The 23,770-nt window shown below is 50.2% G+C and overlaps 2 protein-coding genes and 3 long non-coding RNA genes across 5 annotated transcripts; 4 read left to right on the top strand and 1 right to left on the bottom strand.

The window, feature by feature from the left end:
* Positions 1-5,336: 5,336 nt before the first annotated feature.
* SGF29 (SAGA complex associated factor 29) lies at positions 5,337-11,820 on the top strand (the record flags this gene model as incomplete). The annotated part of the gene is given in 7 exon segments (XM_048293262.1): positions 5,337-5,451; positions 5,638-5,741; positions 5,743-5,768; positions 8,997-9,143; positions 9,271-9,306; positions 10,967-11,129; positions 11,670-11,820. Coding segments are annotated over 7 exon segments (708 nt in total), but the record flags the coding sequence as incomplete, so codon positions are not given.
* Positions 7,246-7,501, top strand: LOC125320840. Its single transcript, XR_007201296.1, has 2 exons — positions 7,246-7,285; positions 7,444-7,501. It is a non-coding gene; the product is annotated as an uncharacterized LOC125320840 (long non-coding RNA).
* LOC125320839 lies at positions 8,015-8,586 on the top strand. Its single transcript, XR_007201295.1, has 2 exons — positions 8,015-8,355; positions 8,541-8,586. It is a non-coding gene; the product is annotated as an uncharacterized LOC125320839 (long non-coding RNA).
* Positions 11,821-16,061: 4,241 nt separating the features above from the next.
* On the bottom strand, positions 16,062-23,560 carry LOC125320837 (structure-specific endonuclease subunit SLX1-like). The gene is made up of 5 exons (XM_048293266.1): positions 23,382-23,560; positions 21,352-21,403; positions 20,287-20,589; positions 18,425-18,555; positions 16,062-16,306 (listed from the first exon to the last, which is right to left on the bottom strand). The coding sequence occupies exons 1-5, from the start codon at positions 23,546-23,548 to the stop codon at positions 16,189-16,191; spliced, it is 771 nt and encodes a 256-aa protein (XP_048149223.1). The 5' UTR covers positions 23,549-23,560; the 3' UTR covers positions 16,062-16,188.
* Positions 20,715-20,995, top strand: LOC125320838. Its single transcript, XR_007201294.1, has 3 exons — positions 20,715-20,763; positions 20,813-20,872; positions 20,922-20,995. It is a non-coding gene; the product is annotated as an uncharacterized LOC125320838 (long non-coding RNA).
* Positions 23,561-23,770: the final 210 nt, after the last annotated feature.

Raw genomic sequence — 23,770 nt, 5'->3', positions numbered from 1 at the left:
CCCACTTTATCCCTTCAAATTCCCACTTTTTTCCCTTCAAATTCCCACTTTTTCCCCTCAAATTTCCACTTTTTCCCTTCAAATTTCCACTTTTTTCCCTCAGATTTCTGCTTTTCCCCCCTCAGGTTTCCACTTTTCCCCCGCTAATTTTACCTTTTTCCCCTCAGACTTCCACTTTTTCCCCTCAGACTTCCACTTTTTCCCCTCAGATTTCTGCTTTTCCCTCCTCAGATTTCTACTTTTTCCCTGCTAATTTTTCCTTTTTCCCCCTCAGATTTCCACTTTTTCCCCTCAAATTTCCACTTTTCCCCTCAGATTTCTGCTTTTCCCCCTCAGATTTTCACTTTTTTTCCCTCAAATTTCCACTTTTTCCCTCAGATTTTTCCTTTTTCCCCCTCAGATTCCCACTTTTGCCCTGCTAATTTTCCCTTTCTCCCCTAGGATTCCCACTATTCCCCTCATATTGTTGCTTTTTCCCACTTTTTTCCTCTCAGGTTTCTGCTTTTTCATGTCAAATTTGGTTTTCCTCTCTAATTTCCACTTTTTCCCTCAAATTCTTGCTTTATTTTCCCCACATTCCCACTTTATCCCTTCAAATTCCCACTTTATCCCTTCAAATTCCCACTGTATCCCTTCAAATTTTCACTTTTTTCCTCAGATTTCTGCTTTTCCCCCCCTCAGATTTCTACTTTTTCCCTGCTAATTTTTCCTTTTTCCCCTCAGATTTCCACTTTTTCCCCTCAAATTTCCACTTTTCCCCCTCAGATTTCTGCTTTTCCCCTTCAGATTTTCACTTTTTTTCCCTCAAATTTCCACTTTTTTCCCTCAGGTTTTTCCTTTTCCCCCCTCAGATTCCCACTTTTGCCCTGCTAATTTTCCCTTTCTCCCCTAGGATTCCCGCTATTCCCCTCATATTGTTGCTTTTCCCCCACTTTTTTCCTCTCAGATTTCCACTTTTCCATCTCAAATTTGGTTTTCCTCTCTAATTTCCACGTTTTCCCTCAAATTCTTGCTTTATTTCCCCACATTCCCACTTTATCCCTTCAAATTCCCACTTTTTTCCCTTCAAATTCCCACTTTTTTCCCCTCAAATTTCCACTTTTTCCCTTCAAATTTCCACTTTTTTCCCTCAGATTTCTGCTTTTCCCCCTCAGGTTTCCACTTTTTCCCCGCTAATTTTTCCTTTTTCCCCTCAGATTTCTGCTTTTCCTCTCAGATTTCTGCTTTTCCCCCCTCAGATTTCTACTTTTTCCCTGCTAATTTTTCCTTTTTCCCTCAAATTTCTGCTTTTTTCCCCTCAAATTTCCACTTTTCCCCTCAGATTTCTGCTTTTCCCCTTCAGATTTTCACTTTTTTTCCCTCAAATTTCCACTTTTTCCCTCAGATTTTTCCTTTTTCCCCCCTCAGATTCCCACTTTTGCCCTGCTAATTTTCCCTTTCTCCCCTAGGATTCCCGCTATTCCCCCTCATATTGTTGCTTTTCCCACTTTTTTCCTCTCAGATTTCCACTTTTCCATCTCAAATTTGGTTTTCCTCTCTAATTTCCACTTTTTCCCTCAAATTCTTGCTTTATTTCCCCACATTCCCACTTTTTCCCCCTCAAATTTCCACTTTTTTCCCCTCAGATTTCTGCTTTTCCTCTCAGATTTCTGCTTTTCCCCCCCTCAGATTTCTACTTTTTCCCTGCTAATTTTTCCTTTTTCCCCTCAGATTTCCACTTTTTCCCCTCAAATTTCCACTTTTCCCCTCAGATTTCTGCTTTTCCCCCCCCTTCAGATTTTCACTTTTTTTCCCTCAAATTTCCACTTTTTTCCCTCAGATTTTTCCTTTTTTCCCCCTCAGATTTCCACTTTTGCCCTGCTAATTTTCCCTTTCTCCCCTAGGATTCCCGCTATTCCCCTCATATTGTTGCTTTTCCCCACTTTTTTCCTCTCAGGTTTCTGCTTTTTCATGTCAAATTTGGTTTTCCTCTCTAATTTCCACTTTTTCCCTCAAATTCTTGCTTTATTTCCCCACATTTCCACTTTATCCCTACAAATCCCCCACTTTTTCCCTTCAAATTCCCACTTTTTTTCCCTTCAAATTCCCACTTTTTTCCCTCCGGTTTCCACTTTTCCCCTGCTAATTTTACCTTTTTCTCCTCAGACTTCCACTTTTTCCCATCAGATTTCCACTTTTTCCCCTCAAATTTCCACTTCTCCCCTCAGATTTCTGCTTTTTCCCCCTCAGATTTTCACTTTTTCCCTGCTAATTTTTCCTTTTTCCCCTCAGATTTCTGCTTTTTTCCCCTCAGATTTCCACTTTTTTCCCTTTGAATTTCCCCACTTTTTCCCCTCAGATTTCCGCTTTTCCCCCTCAGATTTCCACTTTTGCCCTGCTAATTTTCCTTTTTTCCCCCTCAAGTTTCCACTTTTCCCCATCAGATTTCTGCTTTTCCCCATCAAATTTCCACTTTTTCCCCTCAGATTTCCACTTTTCCATGTCAAATTTGGTTTTCCTCTCTAATTTCCACTTTTTCTCTCAAATTCTTGCTTTATTTCCCCACATTCCCCACTTTATCCTTTCAAATCCCCACTTTTTCCCCTCAAATTTCCACTTTTTTCCCCTCAGATTTCCACTTTTTCCCCTCAAATTTCCACTTTTTTCCCTCAGATTTCCACTTTTTTCCCTACTAATTTTTCCCTTTTCCCCTCAGACTTCCGCTTTTTCCCCATCACATTTCTTTTTCACTTCAAATTTCTGCTTTTTCTCCCAAGTTCCCCCCTTTTCCCTCAAAACTCCCCTTGTTTTCTCTCAAAACTCTCCATTTTCCCCTCAAAATTGCTGGGTTTTCCTTCACAATTCTGGGTTTTCCTTCAGAATTCTTGCTTTCCCCTCAAATTTCTGATTTTCCCATCAAAATTCCACTTTTCCCCCCTGAATATTTTCTCTTTTCCCGCTCAGATTTCTATTTTTTCCCCCAGATTTCCATTTTTCCTCCCCCCTCAAGATTCTGCTTTTTCTCTCAAATTTCTACTTTTTTCCCCTCAAATTTCCATTTTCCCCCCTCAAGATCCTGCTTTTTCTCTCAAATTTCTGTTTTTCCCCCCTCAAATTTCCATTTCTTCCCCCCCTCAAGATTCTGCTTTTTCTCTCAAATTTCTGTTTTTTTTTCCCCTCAAATTTCCATTTTACCCTCAAGATTCTGCTTTTTCTCTCAAATTTCCACTTTTTTCCCCCTTTAATTTCCATTTTTCCCCTCAAGATTCTGCTTTTTTCTCTCGAATTTCTGCTTTATCACCTCCAATTTCCACTTTTCCCCCCCAAATTCCTCCTTTATCCCCCAAATCCCCCCTTTACCTCCCCAATCCCCCCTTTTTCTCCCCAAATCTTCCCTTTTTCTCCCCAAATCCCCCTTTTTTTCCCCAAATCCCCCTTTACCTCCCAAATCCCCCCTTTTCTCCCCAATCCCCCTTTTTCTCCCCAAATCCCCTTTTTCTCCCCAAATCCCCCTTTACCTCCCAAATCCCCCCCTTTTCTCTCCCCAAATCTCCCCTTTTTCTCCCCAAATCTTCCCTTTTTTCTCCCCAAATCCCCCCTTTTTTCTCCCCAAATCTCCCCTTTTTTCTCCCCAAATCCCCCTTTTCTCCCCAAATCCCCCCTTTTTTTCTCCCCAAATCCACCTTTTTCTCCCCAAATCCACCCTTTTCCTCCCAAATCCCCTTTTTTTCCCCAAATCCCCCTTTTCTCCCCAAATCCCCCCCTTTTTTCTCCCCAAATCCCCCCTTTTCCTCCAAATCCCCCCTTTTTTTCCCCAAATCCCCCTTTTTCCTCCCCAAATCTTCCCTTTTTTCTCCCCAAATCTCCCCTTTTTTCTCCCCAAATCTTCCCTTTTTTCTCCCCAAATCCACCTTTTCTCCCCAAATCCCCCCTTTTTCTCCCCAAATCCCCCTTTTTTCTCCCCAAATCCCCCTTTTCTCCCCAAATCCCCCTTTTCTCTCAAATCCCCCCCTTTTTTCTCCCAGATCCCCCCTTTTTTCTCCCCAAATCACCTTTTTCTCCCCAAATCCACCTTTTTTCTCCCCAAATCCCCCCTTTTTCTCCCAAATCCCCCCTTTTTTTCCCCAAATCCCCCTTTTTCTCCCCAAATCTCCTTTTTTCCCCTCACAATTCCCTCCTTTTCCCTCACAACTCCCCGCTATTTCTCCCTAAAAAATCTCCTTTCCCCCCCTCTTCCCTCCCTTTCTCCGCCCCCAAAACTCCCCTTTTTCACCCCAAATCCCCACCCCCTCCCCTCAAACCCCCCCCTTTTTCCCCCTCCCCCGCCTCCCCCTCCGCTTTCCAAATTCCGTTTTCTTCCCCCCAAATCCCCCTTTTTCCCCCCCAAATCCCCCTTTTTTTCTCCCCAAATCCCCCTTTACCTCCCAAATCTCCCCTTTTTCTCCCCAAATCTTCCCTTTTTTCTCCCCAAATCTCCCCTTTTTTCTCCCCAAATCTTCCCTTTTTTCTCCCCAAATCCACCTTTTCTCCCCAAATCCCCCCTTTTTCTCCCCAAATCCCCCCTTTTTTCTCCCCAAATCCCCCTTTTCCTCCCCAAATCCCCCTTTTCTCTCCAAATCCCCCCTTTTTTCTCCCCAGATCCCCCCTTTTTTCTCCCCAAATCCACCTTTTTCTCCCCAAATCCACCTTTTTTCTCCCCAAATCCCCCCTTTTTCTCCCCAAATCCCCCCTTTTTTTCCCCAAATCCCCCTTTTTCTCCCCAAATCTCCCTTTTTTTCCCCTCACAATTCCCTCCTTTTCCCTCACAACTCCCCCGCTATTTCTCCCTAAAAAAATCTCCTTTCCCCCCCCCTTCCCTCCCTTTCTCCGCCCCCAAAACTCCCCTTTTTCACCCCAAATCCCCACCCCCCTCCCCTCAAACCCCCCCCTTTTTCCCCCTCCCCCCCCGCCTCCCTCCGCTTTCCAAATTCCGTTTTTTCCCCCCAAATCCCCCCTTTTTCCCCCCCAAATCCCCCTTTTTTCTCCCCAAATCCCCCTTTACCTCCCAAATCTCCCCTTTTTCTCCCCAAATCTTCCCTTTTTTCTCCCCAAATCCCCCCTTTTTCTCCCCCAAATCCCCCCTTTTTTTCCCCAAATCCCCCTTTTTCTCCCCAAATCTCCCTTTTTTCCCCTCACAATTCCCTCCTTTTCCCTCACAACTCCCCGCTATTTCTCCCTAAAAAATCTCCTTTCCCCCCCTCTTCCCTCCCTTTCTCCGCCCCCAAAACTCCCCTTTTTCACCCCAAATCCCCACCCCCTCCCCTCAAACCCCCCCCTTTTTCCCCCTCCCCCGCCTCCCTCCGCTTCCCGAATCCCGTTTTTTCCCCCCAATTTTTACCTTTTTCCCTCATTTTTTCGATCCTTTCAGCGTCCTCAGGAGAGCTCTGGATAAGATCGCCGAGATCAAATCCCTGCTGGAGGAGCGCCGCATCGGTACGGCCGCCAGGGGGCGCTGCGCCCACGCTCCCCTCACAACCGGGCCCGGGGGCGGGAAAAGGCGGGAAAAGCTTCCAACCCTTCCAAATCCCTCAAAATTCCCACCCAAATCCGCCGGGATTTCGAGGGAATCGGGAGTTTTATTCGTTTTCCGCGTTGTTTTTTTGATGGTTTTTATTCCAGCGGCGAAAATCGCCGGGATCTACAGCGAGGCGGAGCCGCCCAGGAAGACGATGAGGAGGGGGGTGCTGATGACGCTGCTGCAGCAGTCGGCGATGACGCTGCCAGCTGTGGATCGGGAAACCCGGGGAAAAGTGAGGGAAAATGAGGGGAAAAGTGGGAATTTGAGGGAATAACGAGGGTTTGGGGGGGAAAAAATGGGGGATTTTCGGGAAAAAAGAGGGAATTTGGAAGGAAAAGAGGGGGTTTGAGGGTGGTGATGACGCTGCTGCTGTGGATGGGGAAACCCGGGGAAAAGTGAGGAAAAATGAGGAGAAAGTGAGGAAAAATGGGGGAAAAAGTGGGAATTTGAGGGAATAACGAGGGTTTGAGGGGATTTGGGAGGAAAAAAGGGTGGACTTTTTGGGGAAAAGAGGGATTTTGGAGGGAAAAGGGGAGATTTGAGGGTGGCGATGATGCTGCCGCTGTGGATGGGGAAACTCGGGGAAAAGTGAGGAAAAATGAGGGGAAAAGTGAGGGAAAATGAGGGGAAAAGTGGGAATTTGAGGGAATAACGAGGGTTTGGGGGGGAAAAAATGGGGGATTTTCGGGAAAAAAGAGGGAATTTGGAAGGAAAAGAGGGGGTTTGAGGGTGGTGATGACGCTGCTGCTGTGGATAGAGAAACCCGGGGAAAAGTGAGGAAAAATGAGGAGAAAGTGAGGAAAAATGGGGGGAAAAGTGGGAATTTGAGGGAATAACGAGGGTTTGAGGGGATTTGGGAGGAAAAAAGGGTGGACTTTTTGGGGAAAAGAGGGATTTTGGAGGGAAAAGGGGAGATTTGAGGGTGGCGATGATGCTGCCCGCTGTGGATGGGGAAACTCGGGGAAAAGTGAGGAAAAATGAGGGGAAAAGTGAGGGAAAATGAGGGGAAAAGTGGGAATTTGAGGGAATAACGAGGGTTTGGGGGGGAAAAAATGGGGGATTTTCGGGAAAAAAGAGGGAATTTGGAAGGAAAAGAGGGGGTTTGAGGGTGGTGATGACGCTGCTAGCTGTGGATGGGGAAAGCCGGGGAAAAGTGAGGAAAATGAGGAGAAAGTGAGGAAAAATGGGGGAAAAAAGTGGGAATTTGAGGGAATAACGAGGGTTTGAGGGGATTTGGGAGGAAAAAAAGGGTGGACTTTTTGGGGAAAAGAGGGATTTTGGAGGAAAAGGGGAGATTTGAGGGTGGCGATGATGCTTCTGCCGCTGTGGATGGGGAAACTCGGGGAAAAGTGAGGGAAAATGAGGGGAAAAGTGGGAATTTGAGGGAATAACGAGGGTTTGGGGGGAAAAAATGGGGGATTTTCGGGAAAAAAGAGGGAATTTGGAAGGAAAAGAGGGGGTTTGAGGGTGGTGATGACGCTGCTGCTGTGGATGGGGAAACCCGGGGAAAAGTGAGGAAAAATGAGGAGAAAGTGAGGAAAAATGGGGGAAAAAGTGGGAATTTGAGGGAATAACGAGGGTTTGAGGGGATTTGGGAGGAAAAAAGGGTGGACTTTTTGGGGAAAAGAGGGATTTTGGAGGGAAAAGGGGAGATTTGAGGGTGGCGATGATGCTGCCCGCTGTGGATGGGGAAACTCGGGGAAAAGTGAGGAAAAATGAGGGGAAAAGTGAGGGAAAATGAGGGGAAAAGTGGGAATTTGAGGGAATAACGAGGGTTTGGGGGGGAAAAAATGGGGGATTTTCGGGAAAAAAGAGGGAATTTGGAAGGAAAAGAGGGGGTTTGAGGGTGGTGATGACGCTGCTGCTGTGGATAGAGAAACCGGGGAAAAGTGAGGAAAAATGAGGAGAAAGTGAGGAAAAATGGGGGGAAAAGTGGGAATTTGAGGGAATAACGAGGGTTTGAGGGGATTTGGAGGAAAAAAGGGTGGACTTTTTGGGGAAAAGAGGGATTTTGGAGGGAAAAGGGGAGATTTGAGGGTGGCGATGATGCTGCCCGCTGTGGATGGGGAAACTCGGGGAAAAGTGAGGAAAAATGAGGGGAAAAGTGAGGGAAAATGAGGGGAAAAGTGGGAATTTGAGGGAATAACGAGGGTTTGGGGGGGAAAAAATGGGGGATTTTCGGGAAAAAAGAGGGAATTTGGAAGGAAAAGAGGGGGTTTGAGGGTGGTGATGACGCTGCTGCTGTGGATGGGGAAACCCGGGGAAAAGTGAGGGAAAATGGGGGAAAAAGTGGGAATTTGAGGGAATAACGAGGGTTTGAGGGGATTTGGGAGGAAAAAAGGGTGGACTTTTTGGGGAAAAGAGGGATTTTGGAGGGAAAAGGGGAGATTTGAGGGTGGCGATGATGCTGCCCAGCCTGTGGATGGGGAAACTCGGGGAAAAGTGAGGAAAAATGAGGGGAAAAGTGAGGGAAAATGAGGGGAAAAGTGGGAATTTGAGGGAATAACGAGGGTTGGGGGGGATGAGGAGGGGTTTTGGGGGAAAAAAGGGCGATTTTTTTGGGGAAAAAGAGGGATTTTGGAGAGAAAGGGGGGAAAATTGGGAGGGATTAAAGGGGAATTTCAGTATTGGGGCCTAGTTGGGTAATTTGGGTTAAAAATAGGCAATTTTGGGTTGAAATGAAGCCATTTTTGGGCTAGAACTGGGTGGTTTTGGGGACAAAATAGGGGATTTTGAAGTAGAAATGGGCAATATTGAGGTAAAATTTCCGATTTTGGGGCTAAAAGGAGTAATTTTGAGGTAGAATGGGCAATTTTGAGGTAGAAACCGATGATTTTGGGGTAAAGTAGATGATTTTGAGGTAGAAACAGAGAATTTTTGGGGTAAAATAGATGATTTTGAGATAGTAATGGATAATTTTGGGGTAAAATTGATGATTTTGAGGTAGAAATGGAGAATTTTAGGGTAAAACTGATGATTTTGGGGCAAAATTGATGATTTTGAGGTAGAAATGGATGATTTTGGGGTAAAACTGATGATTTTGGGGTAAAAGTGATGATTTTGAGGTAGAAATAGATGATTTTGAGGTAGAAAAGGATGATTTTGGTGTAAAAGCAATCATTTTGAGGTAGAAACGGAGGATTTTGGGTTAAAATTGATGCTTTTGAGGTAAAAATAAGCAAGTTTCGAGTAAAAATAGGTGATTTTAAGGTAGAAACGAGCAACTTGGAGGCAAAACTTCCAATTTTGGGGCTAAACCGGACAATTTTGCTCCAAAAAAGACAATTTTGAGGTAAAACCCCGGCCGTTTTAAGTAAAACCAAACCGTTTTAGTCCAAAAAAATCACAATTTCCGAGTAAAAAAATCACCACTTTTGCGGTAAATTTTTCAACTCGGAGGTAAAACCAGGGGGGTTTTTGGGGTCAGGAATTTTTGGGGTGACCCCTTGACCTCCCCCAGACCCCCTCCCCTGTGCGGGGCCGTGCCGGCGGCCGGCGACTACGTGGCCAAACCCGGCGACAAAGTGGCCGCGAGGGTCAAGGCCCTGGAAGGGGACGAGCAGTGGATCCTGGCTGAGGTGGTCAGCTACAGCCACGCCGCCAACAAGTGAGTGAGCAGCCCCAAATTCCCCTCGTTTTGGCCCCAAAATTCTTCCTTTTTGGGCCTCTCAATTCACTTTTTTCTGGCCCTCGGAATGGGGGTGGAAGGGTGAATTTTGGGTGCTTCCCCACAGGTATGAAGTGGATGATATCGATGAGGAGGGGAAGGAGTGAGTGAGCAAAAATGGTTGGAATTTGGTGTGAAATGTCCCCAAAATCTACTTAAATCAGCTTTAAAGTTCCTCAAATCCTCCCTAAAGTTCCCTAAATTGGGGTAATATTCCCAGAACTGCATTTAAAGCTGCCCAAATTCCCCTCAAACCTCCGCAAATCCCCTCAAACCTTCCCAAGTCCTCCCAAATTCCCCTCAAACCTCCCTAAATCTTCCCAATGTTGTCCCAAAATCCCCTTAAATCTCTCCAAGTTCCCCCAAACCTCCCCAATTCCCCCCAAAATCCCCTTAAACTTTCCCAGATCCTCTCAAAATCCCCTTAAATCCCCCCAAATTCTCCAAAGTCCCCTCAAAGCTCCCAAAAATCCCTTGAAACCTCCCCAGATCTTTCCAATCTTTCCCCAAAATCCCCAAATCCCCTCAGAACCTCCCCAAACCCCTCAAACCTCCCAAAAATCCCTCAAACCGCCCAAAAATCCCTTGAAACCTCCCCAAATCCCCTCAAAACCTCCCAAAAATCCCTCAAACCGCCCAAAAATCCCTTTGAAACCTCCCCAAATCTTTCCAATCTTTCCCCAAAATCCCCAAATCCGCCAAAAATCCCTTGAAACCTCCCCAAATCCCCTCAAAACCTCCCAAAAATCCCTCAAACTGCCCAAAAATCCCTTTGAAACCTCCCCAAATCTTTCCAATCTTTCCCCAAAATGCCCAAATCCCCTCAAAACTTCCCCAAATCCCCTCAAACCTCCCAAAAACGCCACAAAAATTCCCTCAAACCTCCCAAAACCCCCCTTAAACCTCCCCAAATCTTTCCAATCTTCCCCCAAATCCCCTCAAAACTTCCCCAAATCCCCTCACACCTCCCCAAAATCCCCCAAAACCCCCAAAAATGCCACAAAAATCCCCTCAAACTTCCCAAAAATCCCTTGAAACCTCCCCAAATCTTTCCAATCTTTCAAAAATCCCCTTAGAACTTCCCCAAATCCCCTCAAACCTCCCAAAAATCCCTTGAAACTTCCCCAGATCTTTCCAATCTTCCCCCAAAATCCCCAAATCCCCTCAGAACCTCCCAAAAATCCCCTCAAAACCTCCCCAAATCCCCTCAAACCTCCCCAAAATCCCCTCAAACCTCCCAAAAACCTCCTTAAACCTCCCCAAATCTCTCCAATCTTCCCACAAATCCCCTTAGAACTTCCCCAAATCCCCTCAAACCTCCCCAAAATCCCCTCAAACCTCCCAAAAATCCCTTGAAACCTCCCCAAATCTTTCCAATCTTGCCCCAAATCCCTTCAAAACCTCCCAAAAATCCCCTCAAACCTCCCCAAATCTCCTCAAACCTTCCAAAAACACCACAGAAATCCCCTCAAACCTCCCAAAATCCCTCAAAACCTCCCCAAATCTTTCCAATCTTGCCCCAAATCCCCTCAAAACTTCCCCAAATCCCCTCAGATCTCCCAAAAATCCCCTCAAACCTCCCAAAAACGCCACAAAAATTCCCTCAAACCTCCCCAAAATCCCCTCAAACCTCCCAAAAACCCCCTTAAACCTCTCCAAATCTCTCCAATCTTCCCCCAAATCCCCCCAAACCTCCCCAAAATCCCCCCAAAACTCCAAAATTCCCCTTTTTTTGGGCACTTTTCCCCTCACAACCCTCGCAGGCGCCACACGCTGAGCCGCCGCCGCATCATCCCCCTGCCCCAATGGAAAACCAACCCGGAGACGGATCCCGAGGCTCTTTTCCACAAGGATCAGCTGGTCCTGGCCCTTTATCCGCAAACCACCTGCTTCTACCGGGCCCTCATCCACGCCCCGCCTCAGCGCGTGAGTATCGGACCCAAAATCCCGGGAAATCGCCTCAAAAATTCCTTCGGAAATGAAGGTTTTTTGAGGCGGGGTGGGGGGGGAAGAAGGTTGGCTCCGGTAGGGGGCGCTGTGCGCACCGTTGAGGGGGTTGCTAGGGGGCGTGGTTTGTTGCTAGGGAGGGGTTGCCTTATAAGGAGTGTTGCTAAGGGGCGTGGTTTGTTGCTAGGGAGGGATTGCCTTATAAGGAGTGTTGTTAGGGGGCGTGGTTTGTTGCTAGGGAGGGGTTGCCTTATAAGGAGTGTTGCTAGGGGGTGTGGCTTGTTGCTAATGGGGTTGCTAGGGGGCGTGGCTTGTTGCTAAGGGGGTTGCTAAGGGGTGGGGCTTGTTGCTAAGGGGGGGTTCAAATCTACTTGGGACTCACCGGAAATCTCCCAAATCCAGCCCCAAAATCCCCCAAATTCCCTCCAAAATCCCCCAAAATCCCCACCAAAATTCCCCCAATCCCCCCTAAAACCCCTCAAATCCCCCCAAATCTCCCCAAATTCCCGAATTCCCCAGCCCCAGGACGACTACTCGGTGCTGTTCGAGGACACCTCCTACGCCGACGGCTACTCGCCGCCCCTCAACGTGGCCCAGCGCTACGTGGTGGCCTGCAAGGAGACCAAAAAGAAGTGAAAATGCGGCCAAAACGGCCCAAAATCCTGCAAAAGCCACCCAAAATTCGGGGAGAGCGGCCCGGAATTAGGGGGGGAGGGGAAAAAACGGGGGGGAAATGGGGTTTTTTGGGGGAAAAAATAGGGGTTTTGGGGGGAAATAAATGGGGTTTTTTCGGGGGAAATAAATTGGATTTTTGGGGGAAAATTGGGAATTTTGGGGTTAGAATGGAGAAGAAAGAGGCCAAAACTTCCCCAAATCCCCCAAACTTCCCCAAAATCCCGCCAATCCCCATTTTCCAGCCCCAAATCCCCCCCAAAATCCCCCAAATTTCCTTTAAATTGCCCCAAATTCTCCCAATTTCCCCGAAATTTTCCCCAAATTTCCTTTAAATTGCCCCAAATTGCCCCCAAATCCCCCCAAATTTCCCCCAAATTCCCCCCCAAATCCCCCCAAATTCCAAATTTCCCTCAAATTCTCCCAAATTTCCCCCAAATTTTCCCCAAATTTCCCCCAAATCCCCCAAATTCCCCCCAAATTCTCCCAAATTTCCCCCAAATTCCCTCAAATTGCCCCAAATCCCCCCAAATTCTCCCAAATTTCCCCCAAATTCCCCAAATTTCCCCCAAATTGCCCCAAATCCCCCCAAATTCCAAATTTCCCTCAAATTCTCCCAAATTTCCCCCCAAATTCCCCCAAATTCCAAATTTCCCTCAAATTCTCCCAAATTTCCCCCAAATTCCCCCAAATTTCCCCCAAATTCCCTCAAATTGCCCCAAATTCCCCCAAATCCCCCCAAATTGCCCCAAATTTCCCCCAATTTTTCCCCAAATTCCCCTGAATTTCCCCCAAATTTTCCCCAAATTTCCCCGAATTTCTCCCAAATTTCCCCCAAATTCCCTTCAAATTGCCCCAAATTTCCCCCAAATTCCCCAAATTTCTCCCAAATTTCTCCCAAATTTCCCCCAAATCCCCCCAAATTCCCCCAAATTTTCCCGAAATTCCCACCAAATTCTCCAAAATTTCCCCCAAATCCCCCCAAATTCCAAATTTCCGTCAAATTCACCCAAATTCCCCCAATTTTTCCCCAAATTCTCCCAAATTTCCCCCAAATTTTCCCCGAATTCTCCCAAATTTCCCCCAAATTGCCCCAAATTCCCCCAAATTTTCCCCAAATCCCCCCAAATTCCCACCAAATTCTCCAAAATTTCCCTCAAATTCCCCCAAACCCCCCCAAATTTTCCCCAAAATCCCCCAAATTCCCCCCAAAATCCCCGCCAAAATTCCCCCAATCCCCCCTAAAACCCCTCAAATCCCCCCAAATCTCCCCAAATTCCCGAATTCCCCAGCCCCAGGACGACTACTCGGTGCTGTTCGAGGACACCTCCTACGCCGACGGCTACTCGCCGCCCCTCAACGTGGCCCAGCGCTACGTGGTGGCCTGCAAGGAGACCAAAAAGAAGTGAAAATGCGGCCAAAAGGGCCCAAAATCCTGCAAAAGCCACCCAAAATTCGGGGAGAGCGGCCCGGAATTAGGGGGGGAGGGGAAAAAACGGGGGGGAAATGGGGTTTTTTGGGGGAAAAAATGGGGGTTTTGGGGGGAAATAAATTGGATTTTTGGGGGGAAAATTGGGAATTTTGGGGTTCGAATGGAGAAGAAAGAGGCCAAAATTTGGGGAAATCAGCCCAAAATTATTGGGGAGGGAAAAAGTGGGATTTTAGAGGGGAAAATTGGGATTTTTAGGGGAAAAAATGGGATTTTTATTGGGAAAATTGGGATTTTGGGGGGAAATTCGGGAATTTTGGGGTTAAAAATGAGGGGAAAGATGCCAAAATTTGGGGAAATCAGCCCAAAATTATTGGGGAGGGAAAAATGGGATTTTAGGGGGAAAAATTGGGATTTTAGGGGAAAAAATGGGCTTTTGGGGGGGAAAATGGGATTTTTTGGGGGGGAAAAATTGGGAATTTTGGGGTTAAAATGGAGGGGAAAGAGGCCAAAATTTGGGGAAATCACCCCAAAATTATTGGGAAGGAAAAAGTGGGATTTGAGGGGGAAAAATCGGGATTTTGGGGGGAAAAAAAGAGATTTTTTGGGGGGAAATAAAGTGGATTTTTTGGGGGACAATTGGGATTTTTGGGGTTAAAATGAAGAAGAAAGAGGCCAAAATTTGGGGAAATCAGCCCGAAATTATTGGGAAGAATAGGGAAAAAAATGGGATTTTTATGGGGAAAATTGGGATTTTTAGGGGAAAAAGAGGGATTTTTTGGGGGGAAAATCGGGAATTTTGGGGTTAAAAATGAGGGGAAAGAGGCCAAAATTTGGGGAAATCAGCCCAAAATTATTGGGGAGGGAAAAAGTGGGATTTTAGGGGGAAAAATTGTGATTTTAGGGGGAAAAAATGGGATTGTGGGGGGGAAAATGGGATTTTTTGGGGGAAAAGTTGGGAATTTTGGGGTTAAAATGGAGCGGAAAGAGGCTAAAATTTGGGGAAATCACCCCAAAATTATTGGGAAGGAAAAAAAAGGGATTTGAGGGGGAAAAATCGGGATTTTGGGGGAAAAAAAAGAGATTTTTTGGGGGGAAATAAATTGGATTTTTTGGGGGACAATTGGGATTTTTGGGGTTAAAATGAAGAAGAAAGAGGCCAAAATTTGGGGAAATCAGCCCAAAATTATTGGGAAGAATAGGGAAAAAAATGGGATTTTTATGGGGAAAATTGGGATTTTTAGGGGAAAAAAAGGGATTTTTTGGGGGGAAAATTGGGAATTTTGGGGTTAAAATGAAGGGGGAAGAGGCCAAAATTTGGGGAAATCAGCCCAAAATTATTGGGGAGGGAAAAAGTGGGATTTTAGGGGGAAAAATTGGGATTTTAGGGGAAAAAATGGGATTGTGGGGGGGAAAATGGGATTTTTTGGGGGAAAAGTTGGGAATTTTGGGGTTAAAATGGAGCGGAAAGAGGCCAAAATTTGGGGAAATCACCCCAAAATTATTGGGAAGGAAAAAAATGGGATTTGAGGGGGAAAAATCGGGATTTTGGGGGGAAAAAAAGAGATTTTTGGGGGGGAAATAAAGTGGATTTTTTGGGGGAAAATTGGGATTTTTGGGGTTAAAATGAAGAAGAAAGAGGCCAAAATTTGGGGAAATCAGCCCAAAATTATTGGGAAGAATAGGGAAAAAAATGGGATTTTTATGGGGAAAATTGGGATTTTTAGGGGAAAAAAAGGGATTTTTTGGGGGGAAAATCAGGAATTTTGGGGTTAAAAATGAGGGGAAAGAGGCCAAAATTTGGGGAAATCAGCCCAAAATTATTGGGGAGGGAAAAAGTGGGATTTTAGGGGGAAAAATTGGGATTTTTAGGGGAAAAAATGGGATTGTGGGGGGGAAAATGGGATTTTTTGGGGGAAAAGTTGGGAATTTTGGGGTTAAAATGGAGGAGAAAGAGGCTAAAATTTGGGGAAATCACCCCAGAATTATTGGGAAGGGAAAAAGTGGGATTTGAGGGGGAAAAATTGGGATTTTAGGGGAAAAAATGGGATTTTTTTGGGGAAAAATGGAGAGGAAAGAGCCCAAAACTTGGGAAAATCTCCCCAAAATTATTGGAGAGGGAAAAAATGGGACTTTAGGAAAAAAAAATGGGATTTTATCAGAAAAAATGGGGTTTTGGGGAGAAAAAATGAGGTTTTTTTGGGAAGAATGGGATTTTTGGGGTTAAAATGAAGAAGAAAGAGACCAAAATTTGGGAAAATCAACCCAAAATTATTGGGGAGGGAAAAAAATGGGATTTTTATGGGGAATATTGGGATTTTTATGGAAAAGGAATTTTTTGGGGGAAAAATTGGAATTTTTGGGGTCAAAATTAGAGGAAAGAGCCCAAAATTTGGGAAAATCAGCGCAAAATTATTGGGAAGGGAAAAAATGGGATTTTAGGAAGAAAAATTGGACATTTTATTGGAAAAAATGGGATTTTTATGGTAAAAATTGGGATTTTTGGGGGGGGGGAAATTGGGGTTTTTGGGGCTAAAATGACAGAAATGAACCCCAAAATTGGGGAAATCACCCCAAAATTATTTGAGGGTTGGATTAAAGGACCGGGGGACCCCAAAAAGTGACATTGAGGAGGGAAAATTGGGGAAAAATCGGGGAAAAAAAGGGGAATTTGGGGTTAAAATGGAGAGAAAATTCCCAAAGTTGAATGGGGGGAGGGGAAATGGGGGAGGGGCCAAAAATGAGGGGGCGTGGCCAAAAATCCCCTCTTCAAAATGGCGGCGGAAAGGGGGAGGGGCACAGAGCGGAAATGACATCATGGGGGCGTGGCCAAATCAAGCCCCGCCTCTTCTAACTTATTTAATTAGAGTTTAACAACTTTTATTAGAAATAAATTAATGAGAACAATAAAAATCAAATCTTCCTGCGGGCGTGGCCTCACGTGGGGGCGGAGCTTGGGATGATGACGTCATCGGGCTCCACCCACTCCTCTTCAGGCTCCGCCTCCCCCAGGCAACGACGAATCAGATCCCCCCAGAGGAGGTGGGCGTGGCACCTGGGGGCGGGGCCAAAATCAGGGCACGCCCCTCAGCAACAGGCCCCGCCCACCGCGGCCATTTTGAGGCCCTTAGCAACAAGCCCCGCCCCTTAGCAACAGGCCCTGTCCCTCAGCCGCCATTTTGGAGCCTTTCCTTATAAGGAAATGGGGCCCTTAGCAACAAGCCCCGCCCCTTAGCAACCACTCAAACCCTGTCCTTATAAGGAAATGAGGCCCTTAGCAACCACACAGAACGTTCCCTTATAAGGAAAAGGGGCCCTTAGCAACAAGCCCCGCCCCCTAGCAACAGGCCCTGTCAGCAGCCATTTTGGAGCCTTTCCTTATAAGGAAATGAGGCCCTTAGCAACAAGCCCCGCCCCTTAGCAACCACTTTAACCCTGTCATAAGGAAATGAGGCCCTTAGCAACAAGCCCCGCCCCTTAGCAACCACTCTAACCCTTTCCCTATAAGGAAATGAGGCCCTTAGCAACAAGCCCCGCCCCCTAGCAACAGGCCCTGTCCCTCAGCCGCCATTTTGGAGCCTTTCCTTATAAGGAAATGGGGCCCTTAGCAACAAGCCCCGCCCCTTAGCAACCACTCAAACCCTGTCCTTATAAGGAAATGAGGCCCTTAGCAACAAGCCCCGCCCCTTAGCAACCACTCCAACCCTGTCATTATAAGGAAATGAGGCCCTTAGCAACAAGCCCCGCCCCCTAGCAACCACACCAACCCTTCCCTTATAAGGAAATGGGGCCCTTAGCAACAAGCCCCGCCCCCTAGCAACAGGCCCTGTCCCTCAGCCGCCATTTTGGAGCCTTTCCTTATAAGGAAATGGGGCCCTTAGCAACAAGCCCCGCCCCTTAGCAACCACTCAAACCCTGTCCTTATAAGGGGCCCTTAGCAACAAGCCCCGCCCCCTAGCAACAGGCCCTGTCAGCAGCCATTTTGGAGCCTTTCCTTATAAGGAAATGAGGCCCTTAGCAACAAGCCCCGCCCCTTAGCAACCACTTTAACCCTGTCATTATAAGGAAATGAGGCCCTTAGCAACAAGCCCCGCCCCCTAGCAACCACACAGAACGTTCCCTTATAAGGAAATGAGACCCTTAGCAACAAGCCCCGCCCCTTAGCAACCACACAGAACATTCCCTTATAAGGAAAAGGGAACCTTAGCAACAGGACCCTCCCCCTAGCAACAGGTCCTGTCCCTCAGCAGCCATTTTGGAGGCTTCCCGTAAAAGGAAATGAGGCCCTTAGCAGCAAGCCCCGCCCCCTAGCAGCCGCACAGAATGTTTCCTTATAAGGAAAAGGAGCCCTTAGCAACAGGCTCCGCCCCCTAGCAACCACACAAAACGTTCCCTTATAAGGAAATGGGGGCCTTAGCAACAAGCCCCGCCCCCTAGCAACCACACCAACCCTTCCCTTATAAGGAAATGGGGCCCTTAGCAACAAGCCCCTCCCCCTAGCAACCACTCCAACCCTCTCCTTATAAGGAAATGGGGCCCTTAACAAGCCCCGCCCCCTAGCAACCACACCAACCCTTCCCTTATAAGGAAATGGGGCCCTTAGCAACAAGCCCCTCCCCCTAGCAACCACTCCAACCCTCTCATTATAAGGAAATGGGGCCCTTAGAAACAAGCCCCGCCCCCTAGCAACCACACCAACCCTTCCCTTATAAGGAAATGGGGCCCTTAACAACAAGCCCCGCCCCCTAGCAACCACTCCAACCCTTCCCTTATAAGGAAATGGGGCCCTTAGCAACAAGCCCCTCCTCCTAGCAACCACACCAACCCTTCCCTTATAAGGAAATGGGGCCCTTAGCAACAAGCCCCGCCCCTTAGCAACAGGCCCTGTCCCTCAGCAGCCATTTTGGGGCCTTTCTTTATAAGGAAATGGGGCCCTTAGCAACAAGCCCCTCCCCCTAGCAACCACACCAACCCTTCCCTTATAAGGAAATGGGGCCCTTAGCAACAAGCCCCTCCCCCTAGCAACCACACCAACCCTTCCCTTATAAGGAAATGGGGCCCTTAACAACAAGCCCCTCCCCCTAGCAACCACACCAACCCTTCCCTTATAAGGAAATGGGGCCCTTAGCAACAAGCCCCGCCCCTTAGCAACAAGCCCCGCCCCTCTCCTCACCCGGGACAGGCGCCCCCTAGTGGCAGCAGCTGCAGCGGCTCCGGGGCCAGGAAGAGCCGGGCCAGGCAGGGGGGATGGGCGGCCATGGAGCACCGGGGGCGGGGACAGCGCAGAAGGGGCGTGGCCTGCACCTGGAAAGGGGCGTGGTCACATCAGCACCCCAAAAAAAACCCCAAAAAATGTCCTTATTGGCAAAAATTTACATAAATCTGCATAAACCTACATAAATGTGCATAAATTTGAATATGGGTGTTCCGATTGCTCCCCGAACCGCTCATGTTAATTAGGGCACCGCCCAGCCCCGCCCCCACCAGCAAATTCCCGGGTTTTCAGCCCAAAACTCCCCCCGAATATAAAGCCCCGCCCCCCTTCAAACCCCTCCCATTTAAACTGCGCCCACTTTAAGCCCCGCCCCTTTAGACCCCACCCACTTTAAGCCACGCCCCTCCAAACCCCTCCACTTTAAACCCCTCCCCTTTAAACTCCACCCACCTTAAACCCCTCCCCCTTAATCCCCACCCCCTTTAATCCCCTTCCCTTAAACCCCGCCCAATTTAAGCCCCTCCCCTTTAAACCCCACCCACCGTAAGCCCCTCCCCTTTAGACCCCACCCACTTTAAACCACACCCCTTCTAAACCCCGCCTATTTCAAGCTCCTCCCATTAGAGCCCCACCCACTTTAAGCCCCTCCCCTTTAAACCCCACCCACTTTAAGCCACTCCCATTTTAATCTCACCCAATTTAAGCCCCACCCCCTTAAGCCCTGCCCACTTTAAGCCCCGCCCCTTTAAACCCCTCCCCATGAAACCCCACCCACTTTAAGCCCCGCCCTTTTAAACCCCACCCACCTTAAGCTCCTCCCCTTAAACCCCGCCCGCTTTAAGCCCCGCCTTTTAACCCCACTCACTTTAAGCCCCTCCCATTTAAACCCTGCCCCTTTAAGCCCCACCCCTTAAAACCCCACCCACCTTAAGCCCCTCCCCTTTAGACCCCACCCATTTTAAACCACGCCCCTTCCAAACTCCTCCTTTTAAAACCCTGCCCACTTTAAGCCCCTCCCCTTTAAGCCCTGCCCCTTTAAACCCCTCCCTTTTAAGCCCCGCCTTTTTCAAGCTTCTCCCATTAAAGCCCCACCCACTTTAAGCCCCTCCCCTTTAAGCCCCACCTACTTTAAGCCCCTCCCTCTTAAATCCCACCCACTTTAAGCCCCTCCCATTTTAATCTCACCCAATTTAAGCCCCACCCCCTTAAACCCTGCCCACTTTAAGCCCCTCCCTTTAAGCCCCACCCCTTTGGACTCCACCCACTTCAAGCCCCTCCCCTTTAGACCCCACCCACTTTAAGCCCCGCCCTTTTAAACCCCACCCACCTTAAGCCCCACCCACTTAAACCCCGCCCACTTTAAGCCCCGCCTTTTAACCCCACCCACTTTAAGCCCCTCCCACTTAAACCCCGCCCACTTTAAGCCCCTCCCATTTAAACCCTGCCCCTTTAAACCCTTCCCCTTAAACCCCGCCCGCTTTAAGCCCCGCCCCTTTAAATCTCCCCAATTTCAGCCCCACCCCCTTAAACCCCGCCCGCTTTAAGCCCCGCCTCTTTACCCCCGCCCTCCCAAGACCCTCCCCCTTAAGCCCCACCCACCTTAAGCCCCTCCCATTTTAATCTCACCCAATTTAAGCCCCTCCCATTTAACCCCGCCCACGTTAAGCCCCTCCCTTTTAAGCCCCGCTTGTTTCAAGCTCCTCCCCTTAAACCCCACCCACTTCAAGCCCCGCCCCTTTAAACCCCACCCACCTCAAGCCCCTCCCATTTAGACCCCGCCCACTTTGAACCCCTCCCCTCAAGCCCCGCCCCCTCCTCACCTCCCCGCACAGGCCACACCCCCTCCCGGTCCTCTCCACCTCCAAGCCCCGCCCCTTTCTCCTTTTAAGGCGCGGGAGCCCCGCCCCTTCCTCCTGCACCACGTGAGGGGGCGGGGCCAGCTCCAGGGCGGGGCCGGCTGGGCGGAGCCAGCGGACGCGGAGCGGGAGGCGGGACCAGGGCGGGGCCCGGAGGAGGCGGGGCAAGAGCCGGAGGGCGAAGCTGATTGGCTGCTCCCGAGGGCGGCGAGGGGGCGGGGCCAGCAGCCGGTGGGAGGAGTTCGGGTGTTGCCACGCCCACTCGAACTGGGAAAGGGGGCGGGGCTTGAGTGGGCGGGGCTTAAATGGGTGGGGGTCGAAGTGGGAGGGGTTTGTGGGGGGTTTAACGAGGTGGGCGGGGCTTGGGCGGGGTTTAATGAGGTGGGCGGGGATTGGGCGGGGTTTAATGAGGTGGGCGGGGTTTAGGCGGGGTTTAATGAGGTAGGCGGGGCTTAGGTGGGGTTTAATGAGGTAGGCGGGGTTTAATGAGGTGGGCGGGGCTTGGGCGGGGTTTAATGAGGTGGGCGGGGCTTAGGCGGGGTTTAATGAGGTAGGTGGGGCTTAGGTGGGGTTTAATGAGGTGGGCGGGGTTTAATGAGGTGGGCGGGGTTTGGGCGGGGTTTAATGAGGTGGGCGGGGCTTAGGAGGGGTTTAATGAGGTGGGCGGGGATTGGGCGGGGTTTAATGAGGTGGGCGGTGTTTAGGCGGGGTTTAATGAGGTGGGCGGGGTTTAATGAGGTGGGCGGGGATTGGGCGGGGTTTAATGAGGTGGGCGGGGCTTAGGAGGAGTTTAATGAGGTGGGCGGGGATTGGGCGGGGTTTAATGAGGTGGGCGGGTTTTAGTCGGGGTTTAATGAGGTAGGCGGGGCTTAGGAGGGGTTTAATGAGGTGGGCGGGTTTTAGGCGGGGTTTAATGAGGTGGGCGGGGCTTGGGCGGGGTTTAATGAGGTGGGCGGGGTTTAGGCGGGGTTTAATGAGGTGGGCGGGGTTTAATGAGGTGGGCGGGGCTTGGGCGGGGGCGGGGCTCACCCGCAGGGCGGCGACGTCGGAGGGGAAGCCGTGGACGAACAATTCCATTTCCCTTTGGGGGCCAAACCCAGTAAGGACCAGTACAGGCTCCCAGTAAGGACCAGTACGGGCTCCCAGTATGAACCAGTACGGGCTCCCAGGGCTCCCAGTAAGGACCAATACAAGCTCCCAGGGCTCCCAGTAAGGACCAGTTTGGGCTCCCAGTAAGGACCAGAACGGGCTCCCAGTGCTCCCGGTTTGGCTCCCAGTGCTCCCAGTTTGGCTCCCCAGTGCTCCCAGTTTGGCTCCCAGTGCTCCCAGTTTGGGTTCCCAGTGCTCCCAGTGCTCCCAGTTTGGGTTCCCAGTACTCCCAGTTTAGCCCCAGTGCTCCTAATTTGGCCCCCAGTGCTCCCAGTTTGGGCTCCCAGTTTGGGCTCCCAGAGCTCCCAGTTTGGGCTCCCAGTGCTCCCAGTTCGCCCCCAGTGCTCCCAGTTCAGTCTCCCAGTGCTCCCAGTATGGACTCCAATGCTCCCAGTTTGGGCTCTCAGCCACCCCAATACTCCCAGTTCGCCTCCCAAGGACTCCCAGGGCTCCCAGTTTGGCTCCCAGTGCTCCCAGTTTGGGTTCCCAGTGCTCCCAGTGCTCCCAGTTTGGGTTCCCAGTGCTCCCAGTTTGGCTCCCAGTGCTCCCAGTTTGGGTTCCCAGTGCTCCCAGTGCTCCCAGTTTGGGTTCCCAGTACTCCCAGTTTAGCCCCAGTGCTCCTAATTTGGCCCCCAGTGCTCCCAGTTTGGGCTCCCAGTTTGGCTCCCAGTTTGGGCTCCCAGAGCTCCCAGTTTGGGCTCCCAGTGCTCCCAGTTCGGCTCCCAAGGACTCCCAGTGCTCCCAGTATGGACTCCAGTGCTTCCAGTCCGGGCTCTCGGGCACCCCAGTGCTCCCAGTTTGGGCTCCCAGTGCTCCCAGTTCGCCCCCAGTGCTCCCAGTTCGGGCTCCCAGTGCTCCCAGTATGGACTCCAATGCTCCCAGTTTGGGCTCTCGGCCACCCCAATACTCCCAGTTCGCCTCCCAAGGACTCCCAGTGCTCCCAGTTTGGCTCCCAGTGCTCCCAGTTTGGGTTCCCAGTGCTCCCAGTTTGGGTTCCCAGTACTCCCAATTTAGCCCCAGTGCTCCTAATTTGGCCCCAGTGCTCCCAGTTTGGCTCCCAGTTTGGGCTCCCAGTACTCCCAGTATGGACTCCAGTGCTTCCAGTCCGGGCTCTCAGGCACCCCAGTGCTCCCAGTTTGGGCTCCCAGCGCTCCCAGTTTGGGCTCCCAGTGCTCCCAGTTCGGGCTCCCAGTGCTCCCAGTATGGACTCCAGTGCTTCCAGTCCGGGCTCTCGGTCACCCCAGTGCTCCCAGTTTGGGTTCCCAGTGCTCCCAGTTTGGGCTCCCAGTGCTCCCAGTTCACCCCCAGTGCTCCCAGTTTGGGTTCCCAGTACTCCCAGTTTAGCCTGAGTGCTCCTAATTTGGCCCCAGTGCTCCCAGTTTGGCTCCCAGTTTGGGCTCCCAGTGCTCCCAGTTCGGCTCCCAAGGACTCCCAGTGCTCCCAGTATGGACTCCAGTGCTTCCAGTTTGGGCTCTCAGGCACCCCAGTGCTCCCAGTTTGGGTTCCCAGTGCCCCCAGTTTGCCCCCAGTGCTCCCAGTTCGCCCCCAGTGCTCCCAGTTCGGGTTCCCAGTGCTCCCAGTTCGGGCTCCCAGTGCTCCCAGTATGGACCCCAATGCCCCCAATGGCCCTCGGCCACCCCAGTGCTCCCAGTTTAGCCCCAATGCTCCCAGTTCGCCTCCCAAGGACCCCCAGCGCTCCCAGTTTGGGTTCCCAGTGCTCCCAGTTCTCCCAGTCTGGTCCCCAGTGCTCCCAGTTTGGGCTCCAATGCTCCCAATTCGCCTCTTGGCCACCCCAGTTCTCCCAGTTGGGCTCCCAGTAACAACCATTCCCCACCCCAACCCCCCCCTTGAACCCTTCCCAGCCCCTCCAGCGCCATTTTGAACGCCCCCGCTGCCCCCCGCTCCCTCACCAGGGCCCTCGGCCGCTGGTCCTGCGGGCCCCGCCCCTCCTGCGGCCCCCGTTGTGCTGCCGGAGCCGCCGCCGCGGATCCACCGTGAACCCCACGTAGATGCGGCCCCGGGCCCGGCCCCGGGGGGCGGCGGAGCGCAGCAAATACACGGCGCGCATGGCGGCCATCGCCGGCCCACAGTGCACCGCGGAAAAGCGGGGACTTCCGGTAAAATGGCGGCAGCGGTGCCTCGGTAAAGGGGGAGGAGTTCCGCCTCGGTACCCAGAATGCATTGCGAGGGGGGGGAAAGAACTTCCGGTAAAATGGCGGCGCGCTTGCCTCGGTAAAGAGGGAGGATTTTTGCCTCGGTACCCAGAATGCATTGCGAGGGGGAAAAAGAACTTCCGGTA

The sequence above is a fragment of the Corvus hawaiiensis genome (genome assembly GCF_020740725.1).
Source record: "Corvus hawaiiensis isolate bCorHaw1 chromosome 41 unlocalized genomic scaffold, bCorHaw1.pri.cur SUPER_41c, whole genome shotgun sequence".
NCBI lineage: Eukaryota > Metazoa > Chordata > Aves > Passeriformes > Corvidae > Corvus > Corvus hawaiiensis.
The sequence above is the reverse complement of the archived record's forward strand: the minus strand, read 5'-3'. Positions and strand labels throughout refer to the sequence as shown.